The 27609-nt window shown below is 40.9% G+C and overlaps 1 protein-coding gene across 1 annotated transcript in view; it reads left to right on the top strand.

Annotated features, from left to right (window-relative positions):
- Positions 1–27609, top strand: part of atp6v0d1 (ATPase H+ transporting V0 subunit d1) — a 73007-nt gene that overhangs the window by 34112 nt on the left and 11286 nt on the right. The window contains exon 2 of the mRNA XM_063066784.1: positions 23511–23682. Coding sequence (XP_062922854.1) covers positions 23511–23682 — 172 coding nt within the window. The remainder of the gene's footprint in view (positions 1–23510; positions 23683–27609) is intronic.

Genomic DNA, 27609 nt, shown 5'->3' with positions numbered 1-27609 from the left:
ATCTTTACTTTTTTTTAATATTAGGAGATTAATGAACATTGTTTATACTCCTTCACCCAGAATTCCAGAATGTGTTATTTTATTGGACGCTGAGAAAGCCTTTGACAGAGTTGAATGGACATATTTATTTAACACCCTAGAGAAATTTAATTTTAGTTCGATATTTATATCTTGGATTAAACTGATATATCTTATTCCTTTGGCTTCAGTATTTACTAATAATCAAAGATCTCCCCTTTTTCATCTATTTCGTGGTACTAGGCAGGGCTGCCCTCTTAATCCACTACTATTGGATATTGCCTTGGAACCACTAGCTATTGCTATTCATGACTCCCCTAATATATTTGGCATCACCCATGGAAATGTGACTCATAAATTATCACTATATGCAGATGATTTACTGTTATATATTTCTAACCCGGGAAAATCTATTCCGGCAGTATTAACTTTGCTTGCTCAGTTTAGTAGTTTTTCTGGTTATAAACTGAATCTAGGTAAGAGCGAACTTTTTCCATTCAATATGCAGGTGCCGATTTATAGATGTTCTCCATGCAGAGTGACTACTGACTATTTTACTTATTTGGGAGTTAAAATTACTAAGAGACATAAGGATCTATTCAACTTCAACCTTTTACCATTAATTAGATTAACCAACTGATTACTAAGTGGTCCCCACTGTCCCTATCACTGATTGGCTGAATTAACGCTATTAAAATGATTATTTTACCTAAATTTTTATATTTATTTCAAACGATACTAATTTTTATTTCTAAATCCTTTTTTGATACTATTGATTCTAAAATTTCCTCTTGTATATGGCAGAACAAAAATCCCAGATTGAGTAAAACATATTTACAGAAGTCCAAAAAAGATGGTGGTTTAACACTGCCTAACCTAAGATTTTATTATTGAGCAATTAATATTTGATACTTAATATTTTGGACACGAGATTGGAATGTAACTCCAAGCCCATATTGCGTAAACCTTGAAGGCTACTCTGTACAAGGGTTCTCTTTAGTTTCCATCTTAGGAACTTCACTTCCTTTTGTACTATCTAAATTGAATAAACAAATGGTTAATCCAATAGTTAAGCATACATTGTGAATATGGTTTCAATCTCGTAAATTTTTTGGTTTGGACAAATTTATATTATCAAGCCCTATTATATCTAATTTTTTTTTTCAACCCTCGGTTATGGACCAAGCTTTTTTGATAGGGAAAATGAAAGGTATAACATGTTTTCGTGACTTATTTCTGGATAACTGTTTCATGGCTTTTGAACTGTTATCTAAGAAATTTGGTTTGTCTAGATACCATTTTTTTAGATATTTACAAATAAGAAATTTTTTAAATACTATGTTGCCTACCTTTCCAACCTCATACCCTACTGATATCATCGATTAAAATGTTAGGTTTAAATCCTCTTCAGAAGGGATTAATAGCATCTATCTATGATATAATTATGAAATTACAGCCTGATATAGCTGATAAAATTAAAAATGAATGGGAAAGGGAACTTCAACTTTGCCTACCTATAGAGAAATGGGATAAAATTTTTCAATTAGTGCTTCCTCTGTATGTGCTAAACATACATTAATACAATTTAAAGTAGTGCATGGAGCCCATATGTCTAAAGATAAACTAGCCCGTTTTTATTCCCATATAAACCCTATTTGTGACAGATGTCACTCTGAAGGGGCTTCATATGTTTTGGTCCTGTCCTCTTTTGGAAAAATATTGGAAAGATATTTTTGATATTATCTCAACAGTTCTATGTTTTGACTTACAACCCCATCCTATTACGGCAATTTTTGGATTGCCAACGGTAGAACATAGATCTTTGTCTTCTTCAGCCTGTCGGATGATTGCATTTGTTACTTTAATGGCCAGAAGATCTATTTAATTGAACTGGAAATCCTACTACATTCCAATGGTTTTCCCAAACTATATTATGTTTAAATTTAGAAAAAATTAGAAGTGATATTTTTGATCCTGCGGTTAAATTAGAAGAAACTTGGAAACCATTTATTCAACATTTTCATATGATGTAATTTGACCTTTCCCAATCCTTATTAACTTAAAATATATGAATAGAGGAGCGGAGTTGACGACATTACTGAACGTGTTTGATTTAATATTTTGGTCTAGCCCTGTTTTGTTCTGTTGGCTTTTTTAGGTTTAGTATTTAGTTCTCTTTTTTTTCTTTTTTTTTTGGGGTTTTTCTTTGTTTTTTTTCTTTTACTTTTTTTTCTTCATGATCAGTTACATCATGAGTTTGGAAGTCTATTATACCTGTGTTATCGGAAATCTTTTTTGTATATGTTTATTAACAGTAAGATTATTCCAATCTCTTTGTATCAATGTTGTTATTTTGTTTATAATTTTGGAAAAATTAATAAGATTTAAAAAGAAAGAAAATTTGTTCCCAAAATAATCTAAATTACCCTATGATTACCGTAATTCTTCACATTCCTGTACATCCAAATCAATAAAGGCATCCTCCCTTTATCAGCTAGCTTTTGAGGGGCATTGCAGAGAGTTCACATTTCAACATTGGACTTAAGTAGAGGAGTTTTCAGCAAGAGGGGACCAGCAAATGGTAGGCCTAGGTAGAATGGATGTGCAGAGAGGATGTTTCCAATAGTAGGAGAGCCAAGTGTTGTGGCGTGGATGAAATCAGCGGAGAGACAGAGTTACTGGCAGGTACAAAGTGGCTTCTTTATTCGACACAACAAGGTATAGCAGGCATCATACAGACGGAGACACTTTTGGTGGAAAGGTCTGCTAGCCCAATGTGGGCTCAATAATTATATGCTAAACACAAAGGGCAATCGCTATTTACCAAGTTATAAACAATGCATAGACAATGCTTCCTTTTGAAGCTACATACAAAATATCACACCTTCTGACTTCATCCTTTCCTCTCGACGCCAACATGTCTGGGTTGGTACTCACAGCCTTTAGGAGTGCAAGTCAAATCCACAATACATTTATTTGGTATTTTACGTGCTAACATAGAGGACAATTAATATTTATAAAGTATGGATAAGGCTATCTTTGAAACTAAGTGTAAACTTCACACTTCCATCCACAGCGTCTGGCTAGTATTCCGATATTCACAGCTTTTAGCTTTATTTTGAACTCAATGCACAGTACTTTGTCAAACAGAAGACTGGTGGCTAGAGTCATTTAAGTGTAAGTAAATCATCTACCCAAAAACTCATTCGTAACATCAAGGACCAGAGCCTCAGAGTAGAAGGACATTGCTTTAGAGCAGAGATGAGGTGGAATCTTTAGTTGGTGGTGTATCTGTGGAATTCATTGCCACAGATGGTTGTGGAGGCCAAGATATTGGGTTATTTAAAGCAGAGGTTGCTAGATTCTTGATTGGTACGGGGAGAAGGCAGGAGAATGGGGTTGAGCATAAGTCAGACATGATCAAATGGTGGAACAGACTAAATGGATTGAATGGCCTAATTATAGTTATGGTCTTGGTAATCTTGTCTAAAGGTATTTGAGTTGTCTTGTAGAGATAACTCTGGTTAATTCTCCCTCTCTGATTCTTTGCAAGGTTAGTGCCAGAATAGATTCCAAAAGACAAAGTCAATTCAGCGTGTGTATAAGTATCTACTCCCAACAAGTTGTGAATGATGATTACTACAGATTAAGATGAGATGCTCAAATTTTAATCTCTGCTGGTCTATCTAACATTATAACATCAGGGGAATTCAAGGGAACACGTACTGGTCCTCACTAAGAGATCAGCAGTAGAATTTTTAAGTTCCTGGATCCCAGAGGATGTCAGGACACCCCGGAGGATCTGCCCTGGGCCCAACATATTGATGCAATTACAAAGATGGCATGACAATGGCTATATTTTATTAGGAGTTTGAGGAGATTTGGTATGTCACCAAAAACACTCGCAAATTTCTGCAACTGTACAATGGAGAGCATTCTTACTGGTTGCATTATTATCTGGTATGGAGGGGTCACTGCACAGGATCAGAAAAAGCTGTAGAAAGTTGCGTACGCAGCCAGCTCCATCATGGGCACTAGCCTCCCCCACAATGAGGACATCTTCCAAAGGTGATGCTTCAGTAAGGACCCCCATCACCCAGGACATGTCGCGGCAGAACACAGAACATCAGGAGCAGCAGGTTAGCTGCCCGAGGTTGCATATCTGGAGAGCTGCGCCTTTTTGGTGCAGACTTTCTGGGCGCAGAGCTCAGAAAAAGCAACGCATAGACTTTTAACATCATAAGTCAGTGGGTTATTTGTTATGTCTCCCCTCTCACTGAAACGAGGACACCTCTTTTTCCCTTATTAGAGAGAGAACCAGTGGTATGCCAACTTACCGGGTGAACAAGTAGTTTTTGGGGTACTGTAAGTCTGTGTCTTTACTGAGGCTTTGCCGCACACTTGAGAGCTTGGTATAGGGTGCTGATGCTTTTTTGCTGGTGGGGTTGAGGGGCGAGGTCATTGCCTTACTGCTGCTTGTGTGAGAAGGGGAGCTGGGGAGGCCTTTGTGGTTCTAACGTTTTAATTGTCATTCATTTTTTGGAGCACTCCTGTTTTCATGGATGTTTGCGAAGAAAAAGAATTTCAGGATGTATATTGTATACATTTCCCTGACATTAAATGTACCTATTGAACCTTCCAATTCTCATTGCGGTTGTAGCCCCTGGTAAGCCTCAGGCTCGCTCAGCTCACTTCCATCTGGGGGAGCAGCCTTCGGCCCCGCCAGGCTGGGTAATCAAGTTTGTGTGGATGCTGTGTGATGTACCCCACCCACCAATTAACAGACAATACACCATATGCGATTAAATGACTACACTTTATAGATCTTACTGGAACTATGTAATTAATAGAGATAAAATATAGAAGGAAAGTAAAAGGCACCAAACTTATCAAAGTTCAACCACTTCATGCACAACAGTTGGAGCTCAATGAACAGAGTCGTCTTTCCACCATTTGATCCCCTCCGACCCCCTCAACCCGCTGCCTGGGACAACCACAGTGGTTGACCAGACGCTCCACACAAGTCTGTCTTTGTCTCCTCTCCTCGCGGAAGACCCTGGGCCTCGGACTCCCGCTCGGGGTCCGTCCCGCCGCCCAGCTTACAGCATCGCATCTCCTGTCTCTGTCCCCATCGCCTTCTGCTCCAAAGCCCGCAAAACAATAGCTTACAGACACACAAGAAAGAATAACATCTATCCCAATTGTTAGCAAATGAATACAATGCTCTTATCAGTAATATAACCCAAACAGGCTGCTAGAGAGAGAACTTTCGAAGAAGCCATTTTAATTAGCCTCAGCAGTAAGATCAAAGAAGAAACCCCTTACACTATTATCAAGGAGGAGGTACAGGAGTCTGAAAACACACTCAATGTTTTAGGAACAGCTTCTTCCGCTCCACCATCAGATTTCTGAATGGACAATGAACCCATGTACACTTCCTCACTTTTTTTCTCTTTTTGCACTAATTTTAATTTTTCTATATAGCAATTTAGTTTTTTATTTATTGCACTGTACTGTCACAAAACCAATTTCACAACAATGACCAGTGATATTAAAACTGATTCTGATTCAGTACCTTTAATTTCAAATCATTATCAATAACTATTTTAATGTTGTACACAGGCTGAGATTTTAAGACTTCACAAAATTTTCAGATTGCATCAGACTCTGCTTTATAGATCAGGTTTCCCATTGCATTTTCCACAGAGGGCAAAGGCAAAGTGACTGTCCCTTTCTGAAGATTTATGGAGCATAATGAAGCTCCTTGTAGTAAATGGGAACCGGCACAGAGATGCTTTAATGGAATAGTGATGCAGAACTCTGTAGACAATGTTAATAAAATAGCACAAAGTCTGGTGGAAAAGACATGGGCTGACTATTATGCTCTGTGATATCCATTGAAAAGGAGTGACTGTCTCCAGACTAACACCTTCAGCACTTAGGAACTCCTTGTGCTCAACTAGGTATGGGCATGACACATCTACACACCACCAAAAGAAAAACACTTTGAAGTCCATTGCAATAGTCTCCTTGAAGGAAGCCCTCCAATCAAAAGGGAGCTGGAGCATCCAGAAAGGCACTGAGCACCTCATGCCTTTCTGAAGAAGCATTTGGAAGGAATGACCTGCTTCTCCAGTGGCCCTCAGCTATCCTACATGAGACTCTTGGAATCATTAAGGCACCCTAAAGAGGATGAAGTGTGCAGCACAAATAAACTAGCAGGCACATGTTGGAAATCATTGACTGACTGCAGTCATCAATAAATTAGCATTTTTATGATCATCCAGTTTCTCCCAAATCTGTGTTTGATTTGTGATTTGCCAAGTAAGAGGGAAATCAATTGAAGTGGAAGTGCCCTGGATGTACAGTTATTATCATTAATCTTTACAAACTTGGAGGAGAAATGTGATTCTGAGAATCAGTCAGGTTTACTATTGCGGGCAGGACAAGTGGACGCTTAAGTTCACATCACAGTTTCAAATAGTGGAAAATTGCATATTTCAAGTTCAAGTTATTGTCATCTGATTGTACGTATATACAACCAAACAAAACAATGTTCTTCTGGACCACAGTGCACCCATACAACATGTATCATACAGCACCAAAACCAAAATGATGTACTACGAACAAGTTCATAAAATATAATTTAAAATGCATGCAGTAAAGTGTAGCACACGTAAAGAGTACCGTAAACAGCTCGCTGCCCTAGTGATGGGACATCAGCGGTGGCCAGGTATTCATTAGCCTCACTACCTGAGGGAAGAGGCTGTTATCCAATCTGGGAGTCCTAGTCCTGATGCTTCTGTACCTCCTTCCTGACAGTATTGGGTCAAAGAGATTGTGGGGTGGGTGGTAGGGATTCTCAACAATGCTTTGGGGCCTTTGTCTGCAACGCTCCCAGTAAATGTCACAATGAGAACTTTGATCCTTTCAGTGGTTTTTACTGCCCTCTGATGCCTTGCAGCTTCCGTACCCCACAATGCTGCAGGCAGACAGGACATTCTCGATGGTGCTGCTGTAGAAAGTTGTTAGAATGGGGCTGGGGAGCCTTGCACGACTCAACCTCCTCAAAGTGTAGAAACTGCTGTGTCACCTTGACTAGTGAGCAGGTGCTGTGGGTCTACATTAATGTCAACCAATTTAGATTTCTTACTTGGTTGACACTGTATTTATCCAAGACAGTTCAGGTAAACAGATGTCTGTTCCTGGGAAAAACACCCAAAAGATGCTGGAATCGGGTTCCATCAGCAGCATCTATGGATGGAAATCAACAGGTGATGTTTCAGGCTGAGAACTTCCATCAGGAGTCCATCTGGATAACATTGTGGTGCCAGAAAAGTAGGGTTTTTTGATGCACTGAAAGTTAACTATGACCTTATGAATGAAATGGATGTGCAGTAGATCATTTTGGTAATTTGAGGAAGCATTTTATTATTCAAAGATAGGCATTCTGCCACTAAAATTCAGTGAGTTCCAATGTAAATTGCAGATACACTATCCTACCTCTAGAGGTCAGGAGTAGTGCAGCTCAGTATCAAAGTCAAACAGCAATAATTGTTTTATGCACTATAATTGCTTGTATGTCTTGCAGTAAAAGTGATTAGTATTTCTTTATAAATGAATATCATTTTATTAACGCTGCTTGATCTTTGTTAGCTGTATGGCTTTGGTAGCATTTTTATCTCTGCATTTTAATTTTAGTCTCCACTCCGAAAACTTAAGCACCAAATTGAGACTGACACCCCTATACATTTTTGAGGGACTGTTTCAATATTGAAAGCACTGCCTTACAAATTAAAAGTTAAAGTAGATGGAATGTTTATAGGATCCACTGGCATCAATTCAAAAAGTAGAGAGGTCCCTCCTCTCATGTAGCCACACATTATCAAACTTATTTGGACCTTGTAAACTTCTGCTTTGTATTGTAATAGTGACTATTTAAAAATGTGTTATTTTAGAATTAGTTTGTGATGCTATGAGCAGCTGTGCAAATTGAAGATCTTTTTGTTTCATGCCTTTTTACCTTAAATCCTGAAATGTGGATGAGTTGAATCATGATTTCTCCACATCTGAAGAAAATCAGGTGTAGAGTGAAAATGCTGGAGCTAGATAACAGTTTTGTAGCAAAAGTGGAGAAAAAGACAAGTTGATGTTTGGGTCAGTGACACTTCATCAAGACTGGGAAAAGCTTGAAGGGTAAATGAATTTTAATACGTGGGAAGGCTGGAAAGAGGGAATTCGTTTGACCTCTTCATCTTGTTGGATGATTGCATTTGTTACATTAATGGCTAGAAGATCCATACTATTGAATTGGAAAGAGATTAATCCTCCCACTATATTTCAATGGTTCTCTCAAACTATGTCATGTTTAAACTTAGAAAAAATTAGAAGTGTCATTTATGATTCTTCTACTAAATTTGAAGAGACTTGGAGGCCATTTATTCAATACTTTCATATGATGTAGTTTGACCCTGTCCAATTCTATTCTGCTTTTAAATATATGTAGAGGGGAGCGGAGTTAATGACACAATTGGTTTTATCTGATGTAATATAAAAGCCCATTTCTATTTCTTTTTCTTTTTCTATTTTTTAGTTTAGTTGATTAGTTTGATTTAGATTAGGGTTTTTTTCTTATTGGGGTATTTTTTTCTTTTTTTCTTTACCATAATATTTTTGTATTCAATACAAAAGCATTGATACAGAAGCATCAATAGATGTATGTACACAGTATATACTATTTGTACTCTGTAAGATTTTGGGAGGTTAATATCTGTGTATTAACTGTGTTTATATCTATATGTACTAATTATTAACAATGTAATCCCAATAGCTTTGTATCAATTCTTTGTAATGTTTAAGAATTTGATATTAATAAAAAGATTGAAAAGAAAGAAAGGAAGGAGGGATAAGCAAATGGGATGTCTATGAATGTTTAGATGATAGGCTCACTGGCTATGTTCCCTCTAAGCCAGGGGTCCCCAACCTTTTTTGCACTGCGGACTGGTTTAATATTGACAATATTCTTGTGGACTGGCCAACCTGGTGGGGGCGGGGGGCGGCCGGTGGTGGAGGATGTTAATCACGACTGGAATATAGGTGATAAGTCAACTATAAGTCACTTAAAAGTGGCTAATACACTCAATTTCATTTCTGAAGGGGTTTATCTAACGAATTTAACATTAAACACACAGCACATATTTTTCTCGCATGAATATAGTGATAAGTCAATTATAACAGTGGTCCCAAACTTCCGGGCCACGGATTGATACCGGGCCATAAAGAATGCAGGGGTGCAGCGGTGGCCGGAACACACCCAGCATACCTTTAAGAAAAAAGCCGAAATAAACAAGCTAATTGATTAGGTACTGCCTGGCATGCAAAGGTCGGCCCAGGTCAGAGGCGACGCAATCGGCAATCACCTCTGATCTGGGCCAACATTTACGTGCCGGGTGGCACCTAATTAATTAGTTTGTTTATTTTGGCTTTTTTCTTAAACATGTGCTGGGTGCGTTCTGGCTACTGCTGTAGTCTTCGCAGTCCAGAGCTTGGGGACCACTGAATTATAAGTCACTTATAAGTCAATAGCATCATAACATTTTAAGTAATGTTTGGATGTTAAACACAGCGCATACAGGTGTCCCCCGCTTTTCGAACGTTCGCTTTACGAAACCTCACTGTTACAAAAGACCTACATTAGTTCCCTGTTTTCGCTTTCAGAAGGTGTTTTCACTATTATGAAAAAAAAATCAGCGCGCGATAAAAAATCAGCGCATGCCCCGAGCAGCCGCTCTCCCCGGGAACTGCATTCTAGCCAGCATTGCTTAAACACATGCCTGTGAGCAGCTGTTTGCAAGATGAGTTCTATGGTATCGGAAAAGCCTAAAAGAGCTCGTAAGGGTGTTACACTTAGCGTAAAACTAGATATAATTAAGCGTTTCAATCGTGGTGAACGAAGTAAGGACAAAGTGAGTTTGGCTTGTGGAAGCTGACGAAGATGATGTTGAAGAGGTTTTGGCATCCCATGACCAAGAACTGATAGATGAAGATAGATGATGCAATTGGAAGAAAAAAGGATAGCAGTTGAAACTGAATGCAATAGCAAACTGAACGTGAAGCATCTGTGTGAGATTTTCGCTGCAATGATAAAGTACAACATTAATTTTGAAAGGGTATGTAGGTTTAGGTGATATTTGCAAGATGGTTTGAGCCCTTATGAAGAACTGTATGATAGAAAGATGCGCGAGGCTCAGCAGTCAAGCAAGCCTTCCACATCAGCCACAGCAGACAATGAACATCGACCTTCGATATCGAGGCGGGCAGTCATAGGAGAAGATGAGCTGCCTGCTGTAATGGAAACAGACGACGAGATGACACCCCAGTGTCCCACCACCCCAACACCCAGGCCACGGACAGATACTGATTCGCGGAGAATGCAGCGGTAGCCGGGAGGCACACAGCACATCTTTAAGAAAAGAGCTGAAATAAACATGCTAATTAATTAGGTGCCACCCAGCACGTAATTGTCGGCCCAGATCAGAGGCGATGCAATGGGAAATCGGTGCTGATCTGGGCCAACAATTAAGTGCTGGGCGGCACCCAATTAATTAGCATGTTTATTTCGGCTTTTTTCTTAAAGATGTGTTGGGTGCCTCCCGGCTACCACTGCATGCTTCGCGGCAAAGTATCGGTCGGCGGCCTGGAGGGTGGGGGGCAACTGCACCACCCAAACTCCGACGACTCAGTCTAACACACCACCATCAGTGTGCTCGGCGCTGAACCAATTCCGGTAAGTGATACTACACTGTTACATACATTATTTCTCCTTTATATGGGCTGTGTATTTTTACGTGTTATTGGGTATGATTTGGCAGCTTCATAGCTTAAAGGTTACTGGAGAGCGCTTGCGCCGTGTTTTTGCCAACAGCGCTTGCGCCGTGTTCTTGCCAACAGCGCTTGCGTGAGATTTTCTGCCGACGGTGCTTGCGTGAGATTTTCGCTACGGAGAACAGTGCAGTAATGATTGTGGGGAAGTATTTCTACTTTATATAGGCTGTGTATTTATCATATTATTCCTGCTTTTACTGTATGTTACTGTTATTTTAGGTTTTATGTGTTATTTGGCATGATTTGGTAGGTTATTTTTGGGTCTGCGAACGCTCACAAAATTTTCCCATATAAATAAATGGTAATTGCTTCTTCGCTTTATGACATTTGGGCTTACGGACCATTCCATAGGAACACTCTACCTTCGGATGGCGGGGGAAACCTGTATTTTCCTCGTATGAACATGTAAAATCATTGCAACACACCAATATCGCTGAATCAGTGGGAGCCCTGGGCTTGTTTCCCTGCAACAAGACGGTGCCATAGAGGGGTGATGGGAGACAGCGATACTCGAAGGGGGTTCCTTATGTCCAGTCTATTCCGCAATTTAGTTTTCGTTGCATTTATTGCAGAAAACTCCGCTTCACAGAGATATGGAAGCAGCGTTTTCAGTGCTTTCGTGGCTTTCTCAGGATATTCAACCTTGACTTTGATCCAGAATGCTGGCAGAGATGTTCTGTCAAACATACTTTTCAGCCCGTCGTCATTGCAAGCTCGAGGAGTTGATCTTTTTCCCGCACTAACATGGATGATTCACCGGGGACATTCACAAATGGGTCACGGACCCATTCCTTTGCACGTCTTGGGTCACTGATGACCTCGCGTGCATTAAAGTTCAACAGTGCGTGACAGGGAATGAGGAAAGATGCTGCTGACTCATATCGTTTCATATTGCCAAATCATATTGTTTCGTCACGGCCCGGTAGCCCATGCTTTGGGGACCACTGCTCTAAGCTGTGCTCGCGCACATGTTTTTCAACCAGCGCACAAAAGGTTAGTTACCTAAAATAATGTAGTAATTAATAATTATACTTGGGGCGGCTGGTGGCGCAATGACATCAGTGCCGGACTCTGGAACGGAGGTTCCCGGGTTCGAACTCAGTCAGATCCGCTCCCGAGCACGCTTCCCATCTGTGTCGAGATCACAACTCCACCTTGTAAAATAAAAAGGGAAAAATACTGAGAAATGTCTGTGTGAGGAATGGCATTATACTTAATTAAAATAATATTTTTAGCTAACTGTTTCTGTTAACTAGTGAGTCCGTTTTTCAAATACCACAATGCACGTCACTAATTTACGTCACCTCACCTTTCCTGTTCCGGTTTGTAGAGCTGCATCACGGTGGCAGCCATGTTTGGCGGACAGTGTTCATAACGTAAAGTTTACAAAGATCTGTTTCAAATCCTGTAGATAGCTTACTAAGTTTTTATTGAAAAAATATTGATTCACTATGTCAAATTCAAAACAAGTGAAGGGCGTGAAGAACTGCAAATTTGGTTAAAGTTGAATGGCTTAACAAAATAGTAGAAACTGCTACACCGAAAGCTCATGAGGTCATGAACATTCAGCTAAGAGAAATATATATGTATGATTCGGAAACTGGAGTTATCTGTTTGTATTGTTGTGACACAAAAAGTTGATGGAGGATTTGCTTTTGGAAAGAAGTGGGATGGTATTTGGAAACTTGACTTTTTGAAGTGTCATTTGGCAAGTAAATCGCATTTGAATGGTGTAGAAAAGCTCAGGCAACAGAACCCGTCCCTACCCATTACAGGAGTGTTACACATGTTAAGGTTGAGTGCAGATGAGCGAGAGCGAACACGATCAAACCCAGAGGAGATCAAGTGTGTTGTTAGCTGTTAAAATGAATAACTCTTTACATTCAGTTCAACACATTAATGAACATATGGAAAAGTATGTTCAACTCCCAGACAGCTGGCGAAGCAAAAATTATGCCTTCGAATTTCTTCAGAAAGACAAATTTGAAGAAATAGCATCAGCAGATTTTCACACGTTAGCAGTTGATGAAACCACAGACATGTCTGTCAACAAATGTCTCATTCTGTACTTCAAAGTCAGATCTAAAGATGGTACTGTTTATAAAACTTTTTTTGGCAGAGTAGTTCAGCTGCAGGCGTGTGATGCTTCCTCTATTGTTTCAGCGATCAAGCAGTTTTATGAAGAGAAGAAACTTGACCTCCATAAAATGGTGATGTTTACATCTGAAGGAGCGTCAGTAATGTTGGGCAGAGTTCATGGTGTTGCAGCAAGACTTAAACCGGACACTGCACACTTAATTCAGCCACATCGTGTAGCACACCGAGAAGATCTGGGGATTTGCGATGCATGGAAAGAAGTCAAGTTAATCAGAGACATTGAAACTTTGATTAGAACAATCTATACAATGTTTTCTCGATCTGCAGTTAAAAGATGCAAATTTTGCGCGAGGCAAAATTAACAAGATAAGAAAGCAGTATCTGGGAGACAACACAAACACGAGGAAATCTGCAGATGCTGGAATTTCAAGCAACACACAAAAAGTTGCCCAGGCAGCATCTCTAGGAAGAGGTACAGTCGACGTTTCGGGCCGAGACCCTTCAGGACATTTCAGGCTGAGTCCTGACGAAGGGTCTCGGCCGGAAACGTCGACTGTACCTCTTCCTAGAGATGCTGCCTGGCCTGCTGCGTTCACCAACAACTTTTTTGTGTGTTGTCTGGGGGACAATGTTTCGTGGAGTGACAAAGTTAAAGTTTTGCTAAGCCAACAATGTGAAGAAAACGTCACAGTAGATACAAGTTCACAGTTGACTTTTATAAATAGTCTTTGTGTTGATTTAGAAGAAAGGTTTCCTGAAGATGAGGTACAAGAATGATCAGCTTTTGATTTCTCCGCAATTGCAGATTGTGACTTCACATTTGGCGATGAACAAGTTAATGCCTAATGTCTAAAATATCATGACTTTCTAGCTGAAAGTACTGTAATAGTTAGACAGTTTAATGATTTCAGATTTTCCATGCAGGAAAAAATTAAATCCAAACTGATCTCAAACTTTGCTCAAAAGGTGGCATTTGTACTTCAAAATGAACAGTTTTGCGACCTTGCACAGTTGATGGACATTGGGGGAGCCTTTCTTGCATCTAGTGTGGACTGTGACCGAGGCTTTAGCCTATTAAATCAACTCAAAAACAAGCTGAGAAACCGTTCAGGTGAATGTCATTTGGATATGTTAATGAGAATCAAAAGCTATCAATTGGATGGAAGTTCTATTGGTCTAGATAGAGTTTACAAAGAATGGGTAAATGCTAAAGACAGGAGAGAGAAAATATAACTGAGTGACTTAAATACGTATGTTATTTTGTTATTCTGTGCAGTTTTATGTCAAGTATTTTATAAACTTACATAAACTGTCCCATGTGTGCATTCAGTGTGCACATACTTTTGTCACAGGAAAAAAATTTGCACATTAGATTTTTGCGCACACTGACTACGAAAAATTAGAGGGAATATTGCTCACTGGGTGTATTTCTTGGCCAGAAAGCTGCTTTAAATTGCAGACATTTACACTGACTCTTGGCAAACAAGGCAGAATTATGGAATGCAAAAAGCCAGGCAATGCCACTGCTTAAACACAATGGCACAGTAGCACAGAGCATACTGGCATGGGAACGTAGAGCACAATGACACAGTGGTGTAGTGGCTAGCGCAATGCTTGACAGCACCAGTGCTCAGAGTTCAATTCCCTCCACTATCTGTAAGGATAGTATGTTTTCCCCGTGACTGTGTGGGTTTCCTCCGGGTGCTCTGGTTTCTTCCCACATTCCAAAGACTAACGGGTCAGTAAGGTTCAGTAAATTGTGGGCATTCTATACTGGCATTAGAGCATGGAGACACTTGCAGCCTGCCTCCAGCACATCCTCGGACTGGTGGTTGTTGATGCAAATGTCACATTTCACTTTATGATTTGATGTTTCAATGTACATGACAAATAAACCTAATCTTTAAAAAAGCAATCACTTTAAACTTATGCAGAGCTGAATAGTGATAAGTCCAACTAAAGCCATACACATGAGAAAATGGTCTGCTCCACTGGTTTGCTGCATCATCACAAAATATTTTAATTGTTTTAACAGTTAATCTCTCAAACAAATCCACACAGCCAAGTTTCACTGGATCCAATGCCACTTGATTTTCTGAATGAACTTGCTATGTAGAAGTTGATTAAGTTCCCTGGCCCCCACCGCTTTATTTTCACCATGGATGTCCAGTCCTTATATACTTCCATCCCCCATCAGGAAGGTCTCAAAGCTCTACGCTTCTTTTTGGATTCCAGACCTAATCAGTTCCCCTCTACCACCACTCTGCTCCATCTAGCGGAATTAGTCCTTACTCTTAATAATTTCTCCTTTTGCTCCTCCCATTTCCTCCAAACTAAAGGTGTAGCTATGGGCACCCGTATGGGTCCTAGCTATGTCTGCCTTTTTGTTGGGTTTGTGGAACAATCTATGTTCCGTGCCTATTCTGGTATCTGTCCCCCACTTTTCCTTCGCTATATCGACGACTGCATTGGCGCTGCTTCCTGTACGCATGCAGAACTCGTTGACTTTATTAACTTTGCCTCCAACTTTCACCCTGCCCTCAAGTTTACCTGGTCTATTTCCGACACCTCCCTCCCCTTTCTAGATCTTTCTGTCTCTGTCTCTGGAGACAGCTTATCCACTGATATCTACTATAAGCCTACTGACTCTCACAGCTATCTGGACTATTCCTCTTCTCACCCTGTCTCTTGCAAAAACGCCATCCCCTTCTCGCAATTCCTCCGTCTCCGCCGCATCTGCTCTCAGGACGAGGGAGATGTCTTCACTTTTCATTCTAGGACGAGGGAGATGTCTTCATTTTTTAAAGAAAGGGGCTTCCCTTCCTCCACTATCAACTCTGCTCTTAAACGCATCTCCTCCATTTCACGTACATCTGCTCTCACTCCATCCTCCCACCACCCCACTAGGAATAGGGCTCCCCTGGTCCTCACCTACCACCCCACCAGCCTCCAGGTCCAACATATTATTCTCCGTAACTTCCGCCACCTCCAACGGGATCCCACCACTAAGCACATCTTTCCCTCCCCCCCTCTCTCTGCATTCCGCAGGGATCGCTCCCTACACAACTCCCTTGTCCATTCGTCCCCCCCATCCCTCCCCACTGATCTCCCTCCTGGCACTTATCCGTGTAAGCGGAACAAGTGCTACACATGCCCTTACACTTCCTCCCTTACCACCATTCAGGGCCCCAAACAGTCCTTCCAGGTGAGGCATCACTTCACCTGTGAGTCGACTGGGGTGAAATACTGCGTCCAGTGCTCCTGATGTGGCCTTTTATATATTGGTGAGACCCGACGCAGACTGGGAGACCGCTTTGCTGAACATCTACGCTCTGTCCGCCAGAGAAAGCAGGATCTCCCAGTGGCCACACATTTTAATTCCACATCCCATTCCCATTCTGACATGTCTATCCACGGCCTCCTCTACTGTAAAGATGAAGCCACACTCAGGTTGGAGGAACAACACCTTATATTCCGTCTGGGTAGCCTCCAACCTGATGGCATGAACATTGACTTCTCTAACTTCCGCTAGGCCCCACCTCCCCCTCGTACCCCAGCTGTTACTCCTTTTTATGCACACATTCTTTCTCTCACTCTCCTTTTTCTCCCTCTGTCCCTCTGAATATACCTCTTGCCCATCCTCTGGGTCACCCCCCCCCCGTCTTTCTCCCTAGGCCTCCTGTCCCATGATCCTCTCATATCCCCTTTTGCCTATCACCTGTCCAGCTCTTGGCTCTATCCCTCCCCCTCCTGTCTTCTCCTATCATTTTGCATCTCCCCCTCCCCCTCCAGCTTTCAAATCCCTTACTCACTCTTCCTTCAGTTAGTCCTGACGAAGGGTCTCGGCCTGAAACGTCGACTGCGCCTCTTCCTATAGATGCTGCTTGGCCTGCTGCGTTCACCAGCAACTTTGATGTATGTTGCTATGTAGAACCTTGTCGAATGCCTTAATAAATTTTCTATACACTACACCCTCTGCTGTACCTTAATCAATTTGCTTCCTCACTTCCTCCAAAATCTAACTCAGGCTCATGAGGTGTGACCGGCCCTTCATAAAGCCATGCTGATTATCTCTAATCAGCCTGTACTTTGCCAAATGCCTGTAACCTGTCTCTGAAGAATCCTCTCTCATAGTTTGCCTACCACTTAATGAGGACTCACAGGTTTATAATTCCCCACGGGTATCCCTACTCCCTTTCTTGAACAGAGGAATAACATTTGCCATCGTCCAATCTTCTGGTACTACTTGTGGCCTGTGAGGGTGCCAGTGGCTCAGCGATTTCTTCTTTTTTCCTGTAGTAACCTGGGTTATATCGTCTGGAGGGGTGTACCATGATGTACGCTAGAAGGTCGAACTTGAGGGCAGAGTACAAGGTTACTGATGGGACTTTTAGCAGTGTTGAGGAACAGGTGGATCTTTGGGTCCTGTCCATAGATCCCTTAAGGTTGCCACTCAAGTTAATCGAGTGGTTAAGAAGGTATATGGTGTGGAGCTTCATTAATGAGGGATTAGTTAGAGAGCCACAACATAATGTTGTGCACTATGAAACTCTGATTAGACCACATTTAGGGTATTGTGTTCAGTTCTGAATGCCTCATTTATAGGAAAGACGTGGATTAGAGAGGATGCAGAGGAGATGTAGCAAGCTGCTGGCTGGATTAGAGAGTTCAATATTTTTGGGATAGCTTGCATGAACAGCCCTCTTCAGGTCATGCCGCAGCATCTCAATTGGGTCTAGGTTCTGACTTGGCCATTCCAAAACATGTACTTTCTTCTTTTAAACCATTATATTGTCGATTTACTCTTATGTTTTGGATCGTTGTCTTGTTGCGTCATCCAACTTCTGTTAAGCTTCAGGTGATGGACCGCTACCCTAATATCATTTGTAAAATATCTTGATACAATTTTGAATTCATTGTTCCCTCAATGATTGCAGCTGTCTAGGCCCTGAGGCAGCAAAACAGTCCCAAACTCCTTCCACAATGCTTCACAGTTGGGATGAGGTTTTGGTGTTGGTGTACAGTGCCCTTTTCCTTCCAAACATAGTGTACATTTCTGCCAAAAAGTTCAACTTTTGTCTCATCTGTCCACAGAACATTGTCCCAGAAGCCTTGTGGAACATACAGGTCTTTTGCAAACTTGACATGTGCAGCAATGTTTTTTCTTTTTGGAGAACAGTGGTTTCCTCTGTGGTGTCCTTGGATGAATACCATTCTTGTTTAGTGTTTTTCCGATAATGGAACAAAAACTTTAGCAAATTCTGGAGATTTCTGCAGGTCTTTTGCTGTTATCTTTGGGCCCTTTTTCACCTTCAGCATTGCATGATTGTGCTCTTTGTGTGATCTTTGCAGGATGCCCACTCCTACGGAGTGTAGCAACAGTACTGAGTTTCCTCCATTTGTAGACAGTTTCTGTTACTGTGGACTAATATACGCTCAGATGTTTAGAAATGCTAAGTAGCCTTTTCCAGCTTCATGTAGTTTCTAAGGTCCTATGGAAGTTGTTTTGATTGAGACATGGTACACACAAAGAGATCTTTCTTGAGAAGAGCAGGTTCTGTCAGTAATCTGACTGTTTTTTTTAATAGGGCAAGGCACCTCTGCAACCCACACCTCCAATCTCATTGGAACACCCGACTCCAAATAGCTTTTGTAGAAGGCATTACCCCAGAGGTTCACTTAAACTCTTTTTTAAACCTAGGCTGTGATTTGTTTAAATGGTGTAAGCTTTATTGATAAGAAGTACAATTTTGTGTGTGTGTGTCTGTGTGTGTGTGTGTGTGTGTGAGTGTGTGTGTGTGTGTCCTTAACCTTGCTGTCAACCATTCTGCGTTCTCGTGAGACTAAAAGTGACAGATCGCAGCCCATAAACACATTATCAAATTGTAAATTGCAGGCTCTTATTACACACAGATTAATACTAGAATTCTATTTAAAAGGAGAAGTAGTAGTTTTGTGAACTGGTTGCTATTAGTTGCGTTGGCTGCTGGCACCATGTTGATGCATTGATTAAGACTGGTAAATAGAATTCTATTTCTCCAATACTGATCCAGACTTTCCTGTGATAATATCGCACAGACTTTTAAGATTCCAAACGTACATATTAAATAAACTGACTTTATGCCTGAACTTGTAAATCTGTGGAAGTGAGGCAGTACATCACCTTGGCAACTAACCTAGGAAATGTGCTCAAGCTAAACTCAATCTGCACCTTTTGGTTTGACCATGTTAAAATTACTATTGAGGGAAAGTTCATGTGAACTGGTGTTGTGATTTGTTTTGTGTTAAGCACCAATGCACCTAATCTGATCTTAAATATGTTACTGGGGTGAGAGTTCCAGATGTGCTGGCGTAAGCACAAAGTAGCTGCCTTACAGACTGTGATTTCCTGGAATCTACCTAAAAATAATTATTACTTAACTGTCGTGGTAGGATTTCTTTGTTTCTCTGTTTCATTGTATGGTTTATGGTATATGGGTGCATGGATGAAAGAAGGAAAGAGGGCTCTGTGGGAGGGAAGCACTAGATTGATCTTGGAGTAGGTTAAAAGGTCGGCACAACAACATGGGCCAAAGGGCCTCTGCTGTACTGTTCTGTGTTCTATATCAGCAATGAATGTATAAAATAAAGGAGAAAAGCATGGGGCTGGGGACATGAGATCCTCTCGCAATTTCCAGCTCCATAACAACAATTATTGCTGCATTGGTCTTGGTGTATGAAGCTCAGTGCAATGGTGAATGATATTTTTACTACATGATATTTACTGTAACATTTTCTTTAAATGATTTGTAATAGTAATGTATTAAAACTGCCATATCCATACAAATGTAGTTTTTAGTAATAGAGAAAGACAAGATTTCTTATTGGTGATGCAGAACAGTACACATTATCAATTTGTGCAGCTTGGATCACAGTGGGAACTTGGTTAAGCTGCTCAAACTCTAGTTTCAGTAGGAAAGCAAAACAATGGAAAAAAAAACAAATTGATAAACCTAGAGGTTTGCATGAGGGTGGTTAGTTATTTATTGAGATACAGTGCGGAATGGGCCCTTCTGGCGAGGCCCACAGTTTCAATCCCAGCCAGTTTATAATGACTAATGAACGTACTGATCAGTACGTCTTTGGAATGTGGGAGAAAACCGGAGCATCCCGAGAGAACGTGCAAACTCCTTCCAGGCAGTGCTGGGAATTGAACCCTGGACTGTAAAACGTTGTGCTAACCACTATGTTACTATGCTGCCCCTTTGAAGCTAAGGAAATCATAAATACTTAACTTCTGCAACTTCTGCCAGTAATAAAACCTATGTAGAAATCAAAATGTCTACATAGAGAGAGGGAACTAAGAAAATAATGGAAATTGAACTCCATGATCAGGAAAATCAGTTTTTGAGGAATCCTCAGTATCAATGCCTTGTGAAATTCTTTAGTTGTAGGCTTTAATTGAAGCTCTGTTTCACAATCCACCAGCCTGATGATATACTCATCTGGGTCTCGGTCTGAATTGTTGACTGTTCATTTTCTCTACAGATGCTGCCCGACCTGCTGAACTCCTGCAGCATTTTGTGTGTGTCGCTCTGCATCTGTAGAATCTTTTGTGTCTATAATATACTCATCTTCCCTTGAACTGAATTTGTAATTCAACTAAAAAAAAATCCAAATTTAAATATTAATTTTGTCTTGATACACTATTTTAACATATCTATGCCAAAAAGATCTTTTTGCTCTGCACACACAATGCAAAATGGCCTTTCAAATATTGAACAGTATAGATAGCAACTTGTACTGCTGGTACCTAGTGAGAATTGTTCATATACTGGATGCAGTTCTCAGTGGGGTAGAGGTTTGACCTGGAAATTCAGTTTTATGTGCTACATGACTGAACAGTAGTGCAAAATCAATTGCTGAAAGCAATTGGCATTTTCCAGTGCAAATGATGCACAATGTGAATTCCAGATGCGTATGTGTGCGTGCATTTGTAGAAAGCCTGTGCACGGAAGCTGCTTGCAACAGCAATCTGTTAGCGTGCAATGCATGTTTGACAATTGGTGCAGACAGTTTAGGCCTGAATACACAAAGAACAAGCTCCAATGAATGAAGGCTTATTGAGGACGAGCAAAGTGGTCAGTTCTTGAGCCTGGATTTGGGGCAGCATAGCGGGACAGCTGATTAAATCCTGGCCTCCAATGCTGTCTCTGGAGTTTGTGTCTTCTTGTAATTGTGTGGGTTCGCTCCAGTTTCCTCACATATCCCAAAGATGTGGGTTGTAGGGTAACTGGCAACTAAGCTGCCCCAACATGTAGGGGAGTGGTACTGTCTGGGGGGAGTGGGTAAGAATGTGTGGAGAGTAAGTCAAATGACTGCAAATGAGTGTTTGATGGTCGGCAGGAGTGGTGGCCGGGGGAGGCAGGGTGACCTGTTTCTATGCTTATGACTCAATATCTCTAAAATATTTTTAAAAATGATACTGAACCATGAAAGAGGGAAAAGAGCTGTTGGAAATGGTCAAAATAAATTTGAGGGCGGGATGTTAGCAAAATATTGGGAATAAATTATTAGCCCTGTACAACATTAAATGCATTTTCCTTTTCAAAGCACGCCCACCCCCCAACTTAACAGAAAAACAATGTTTTTCGAGTGTCCTAGTTACAGTCGTAAATTGCTCAGACTGAATGAATGATACTAAAGGTACACAAAATGTACAGTCTGCATGTTGCCAGCTGTGATAGATCCTTTGACTCAAACTATTAATTGTTTTTCCATAGATGCTGCCTGAGCTGCTGAATATCTTCAACATTTTTTATTTCAGATTTTCAGTATCTGTCATTAATTTTTTTTCTGGTGCGTGCATGTAACCATTCTAAATGTTCAGTGGTTCCACTTAGTACCAGAGAATGTACACAGTATACAACCTGAAATTCTTCACTCTTCGCAGACATCCACGAAACAGAAAAAAGCCCCAATAACAGAATAACAGAAAAACGTTAGAATCCCAAAGCCCACCACCCACTTTCCCCATACACACAGATTATCTTGAAGTTATTGTCCAGTGCCATCTCCTATTCATGGGTCTTTCAGTTAGTTCTGACGCAGGGTCTCAGCCCGAAACGTCGACTGTACCTCTTCCTATAGATGCTGCCTGGCCTGCTGTGTTCACCAGCAATTTTTATGTGTGTTGCCCATTCCAATAAGTTGGTTAGTGCCCTCTGTGCAAGTATGAAATTTCCTGAACAGCTTGAGGACATGCAAGTAGATTTGGATGCATTTTTGGACATTTGAATTTGATGTGCTCTACAATCCAATGGTTAAAGCTTAGACCATCAATTTGTATAATGTAGAGGGCTTTTTTCCCTTGAAATGTTGCATAAACCGTCTGTCAGTTTGGGTGGATTGTAAAAAAAGGAAGCTTCAGCACTGGGAACTTTGGTTCCTTGTACTTAAATCACTGGAAAGTCAGTGGGTTTGACAAGCTGAGAGAAGGCAAATGGTATATTTGCCTTTTATTGCAAGGAGATTTAACTCGAAGGGTGAGGATGACTTTGCATTATCATAGTGCCAGTGAGATTGTATCTATAGTGTGAATCTCTCTGTCTAAGGAAGGATGTATTTCCAACAGAGGAAGTGCTAAAAGGTTCACCTGATTAATTCTTGAGGTGCCAGTTCTGACATGAGGTGAGATCAAACAGCGTAGATCTGTACTGCCTTGGATTTAAAATAATGAAGTATTCTCATTGAAACATATAAAGTTTTTAAAAAGGTGTTTATAGTACACAGTAGGTACCTGTGTTTCCCTGTAGCTGGGTATATAGGTTCTAGGGTCCCAGTCTGAAACATAAGGTATCAGCACAATCGAGACAATGGAGAAGAAATAGAGCACAGGTTCCCTTGGACCAATACCACTCAACAAAGGATCCATGGATCCCGGGTTGGGAGCCCCTGAACTAGAGGATAGTGAATATTCTTTTGTGCCTACATTCTGAAACTACTTTGGAATCTGTTTATTTTTTAAATCCAGTGCCCAACATAATTCAAAAAATTACTCTTTCAAATGCTTTCATTGGTTAGATAAAGGAATGAGTCATTTGTGGTTAAAGAATGATGTGAAGTATGAAAGGTTGCACTGGCAAGAATAATGTACATTGCAGGGACTTGTTTTACAACTGTTTTCACTAACTTAACACTGGCTCCAAGAGCAGAGGCACTATGTGAAAAGTACCGTCTCTACATGGTTTCAAGTCAAAAACACAAGTTTCTGCAGCTGCTTGATATCCAGAGCAACACACACAATGCTGGAGGGACTTGGCAGGTTGGGCAGCATTTATGGAGAGAAATATACAGTCAAAACTTCACGCCGAATCAGGATGAAGGCTCTTGACCTGAAATGTCGACTATTCGTTCTTCTCCATGGATGTTGCCTGATTGCTGAGTTCCTCCAGCCCAGAGCTTTGCTTTCAGGGTAGAAAAACTTGTCGCATACCTGCCATTATCTTTGTACCTCAAATTGTATCTTGCAGATCTGAAGCTCCATCTCCAGAGCACCGACTATGGCAACTTCCTGGCAAATGAGGCCTCCCCACTCACTGTGTCAGTAATTGATGACAAATTGAAGGAGAAGATGGTGGTTGAATTCAGGCACATGAGGAACCATGCTTACGAGCCACTGGCCAGCTTTCTTGACTTTATTACGTGAGTAACTAATTGTAAGTGTGGAACAAGTGAACTAGGGAACAATGTGTTAGATGTACTTTTGATTTACAGGATATTATTTGTACCATATTTAGATCTGACCAGCATTCCTTTTAACCGTCACCAAAAATGCGCATTTGCTACTGAGGTCCTGCAGGGTTAGCCATTGCTGCTAATAATAAATAGTGAATTTTACACATTCAATTATTTCTGAAATGTTTTGGGGATATCCTGTAAAATGCTCAGTTGTTCTTTAAATTTCAAATCTTTTATGGTACATCAGAGTACAGAAAGTCCTTTGGCAATATTTTGCAATACAATCTTGGCAGGAGTAGTATGAACATGAAATGCACCTGTTTCTCTTATTAAAAATGTTCTTTTCAATCCAAGTTTCCTATTTTGCTGATATTCCAACTGAATCTGAAAACACACGTTGTAAATTATGAACAGACCCAGTCAAAGAATATTTTTGTTGAAATATAAGATGCAGAAATGCTGGAACTATTCAGCCGTTCAGGCAGCATGCCTGGAGAGAGACAGTTAATGTTTCAGGTCAGTGACCTTTCATCAAAAATGAAGAGTGGTTGACATAAATTGATGAGTGTCCTTTCATCAGTTCTGATGGATCGTCGCTGACCTGAACTGTGAAGTTTTTCCCCCAAAGATGTGAGCAGCTCCAGATTTCAGATTTCCAATGCCTCTGTTTACATATGAGTAACATTGCATTTAATTAATAATGTGTTAAAAAGGATGTTATTTGCTGTACCAAATGTTGGAGGATCTCAACAGGTCAGGCAGCATCTATGGAGAGGAATATACAGTTGATGTTTCAGGCTGATACCCTTCATCTGCTCTGCTGAAGAGTCTTGGCTGAAAATGTTCACTGTTTATTCCTCTCCATGGATACTGCCTGACCTTCTGAGTTCCTCCAGCATTTAGTGTGTATTACTCTGGATTTCCAAAATCTCTTGTTTGCACTGTGTGCTCTTGCAGTTGTTGAAGCTACTTAAGTTTTGAAGTCAGAGCATTCTTAATTGAAGGCTAGTAATATTTCTATTACTGTACAACATTGTGTTTCTTTCAATATGTGCTCTTAAAAACAACTAATGGGCAAGGAGCATCTTGGTCGTGGGTGAAACTAGACCAAATCGGATTAACAGAATTGGAGGAAGCTGCAGTCAACTGTTTTTATAGTCTTGAACACTGCACTGTTTATAAACTTAGTTTTAGCAAAAAGCTGCAGATGCCAGAAATGTGAAATATGAACAGGGAAAACTGGAAATACCCAGCATCTGTGGAGAGTGAAATGTCAAATTTGCATTTTAGTTTAGTAATCTTCAAACTTGAGAAATATTTCAAAAATATTCAGAAGGGGCTATGAGAAGGCCTTGGCAAGCAGGATTAAGGAAAACCCCAAGGCATCCTACAAGTGTGTGAAGAGCAAGAGGATAACATGTGAGAGAATAGGACCAATCAAGTGTGACAGTGGAAAGGTGTATGGAACCGGAGGAGATAGTGGAGATACTTAATGAATACTTTCCTTCAGTATTCACTACAGAAAAGGATCTTGGCGATTGTAGGGATGACTTACAGCGGACTGAATGCTTCAGCATATAGACATTAAGAAAGAGGATGTGCTGGAGCTTTTGGAAAGAATCCAGTTGGATAAGTTACCGGGACTGGACGAGATGTACCCCAGGCTACTGTGGGAGGCGAGGGAGGAGATTGCTGATCCTCTGGCAATGATATTTATGGGGGAGGTTCCAGAGGATTGGAGGGTTGCAGATATTGTTCCCTTATTCAAGAAAGGGAAGTAGAGATAACCCAGGAAATTATAGACCAGTGAGTCTTTCTTCAGTGGTTGGTAAGTTGATGGAGAAGATCCTGAGAAGCAGGATTTATGAACATTTGCAGAGGCATAATATGATTAGGAATGGTCAGCATGGCCTTGTAAAGGCAGGTCATTCCTTACGAGCCTGATTGAATTTTTTGAGGATATGACTAAACACATTGATGAAGGAAGAGCAGTAGATGTAGTGTATATGGGTTTCAGCAAGGCATCTGATAAGGTACCCCATGCAAGGTTTATTGAGAAAATAAGGAAGCATGAGATCCAAGGGACTTTGCTTTGTGGATCCAGAACTGGCTTGCCCACAGATGGCAAAGAGTGGTTGTAGATAGGTCATATTCTGCATGGAGGTTGGTGACCAGTGGTGTGCCTCAGGGATTTGTTCTAGGACCCTTACTCTTCATGATTTTTACAAGTGACCTGGATGAAGAAGTGGAGGGATGGGTTAGTAAATTTGCTGATGACACAAAGGTTGAGGGTGTTGTGGATAGGGTGGAGGGCTGTCAGGTTATAGCGGGACATTGATAGGTTGCAAAACTGGGTTGAGAAGTGGCAGATGGCGTTCAACCCAGATAAGTGTGAGGTGGTTCATTTTGGTAGGTCAAATATGATGGCAGAATATAGTATTAATGGTAAGACTCTTGGCAGTGTGGAGGATCAGAGGGATCTTGGAGTCAGAGCCCATAGGACACTGAAAGCAACTGCGCAGGTTGACTCTGTGGTTAAGAAGGCATACGGTGCGTTGGCCTTCATCAACCGTGGGATTGAGTTTAAGAGCCGAGAGGTAATGTTACAGCTTTATAGGACCCTGGTTAGACCCCACTTGGAGTACTGTGGCCAGTTCTGGTCACCTCACTACAGGAAGGATGTAGAAACCTTAAAGAAGGTGCAGAGGAGATTTACAAGGATGTTGCCTGGATTGGGGAGCATGCCCTATGAGAATAGGTTGAGTGAACTTGGCCTTTTCTTCTTGGAGTGATGGAGGATGAGAGGTAACCTGATAGAGGTGTATAAGATGAGAGGCATTGATCATGTGGATAGTCAGAGGCTTTCTCCCAGGGCTGAAATGGCTAACATGAGGGGGCACAGTTTTAAGGTGCTTGGAAGCAGGTACAGAGGAGATGTCAGGGGTAAGTTTTTTATGCAGAGGGGGGTGATGGCATGGAATGGGCTGCCGGCGACGGTGGTGCAGGCGGATGCAATAGGGTCTTTTAAGAGACTCCTGGATAGGTACATGGAGCTTAGAAAAAATAGAGGGCTGTGGGTAATCCTAGGTAATTTCTAAAATAAGTACATGTTTGGCACAGCATCGTGGGCTGATGGGCCTGTATTGTGCTGTACGTTTTCTACATTTCTAAAATGGGCACATTTAAACTTGCAGAAAAGGGAAAAGGATGGATAGAGCAAAGAAAGTGTTTGGCGTGAAGATGAAGGGATGTTGGATGATATGGATTGGTACTGATGAGGAAAAGGTGCTGAAGACTTGTTAGCTATAAGAGGAGAGAAATATTGATGGTGTAACTTATGGTACTGAACTAAAGGAGAATGCTGAGGAAATCCTAACAGGAATTTCAAGGAATAAATCCTCTATAGTTTTTGTCAGAATTGGCTAGGTTGTGTTGTGTATTTAATATTTCAGTAATATTTGAATAATATTGTAAATATATTGTTTAAGCATTTGTTTACATAATTCATTTGGGGTTTTATGTAAAAGTACATGAATGGCATACGTTATCACGTCACCACGTCATGAGTGCGATCCTCGCTAAGTAAAAAAGAATTAAGACATGCATCTCCCAGTTTTGTGTTTTTCTTTCAATTAGATTGGGAGCAAGACCAGGGAATGTTGGGGAACGTCAGGTTGCATATATGAAGATGGTGTGGGGGCCAGATTGATGTCTTAAGTCAATGACTTCTCACAGTAGAGGTCTGAGGAGATATTTGACATAAGGTCAATTGAATCAGTCTGGAGTTCTATTTCTACTGTCAAGCTTGCTGGGTGTTACCAACATTTTTTGTTTTTGTTTCAGATTTCCATCATCATCTGCTTGTCTTTTGATTCTTGGCTAGTTCTTGTG

This window comes from Mobula hypostoma, chromosome 14, assembly GCF_963921235.1.
Source record: "Mobula hypostoma chromosome 14, sMobHyp1.1, whole genome shotgun sequence".
Taxonomy (NCBI): Eukaryota; Metazoa; Chordata; class Chondrichthyes; order Myliobatiformes; family Myliobatidae; genus Mobula; species Mobula hypostoma.
The sequence above is the reverse complement of the archived record's forward strand: the minus strand, read 5'-3'. Positions and strand labels throughout refer to the sequence as shown.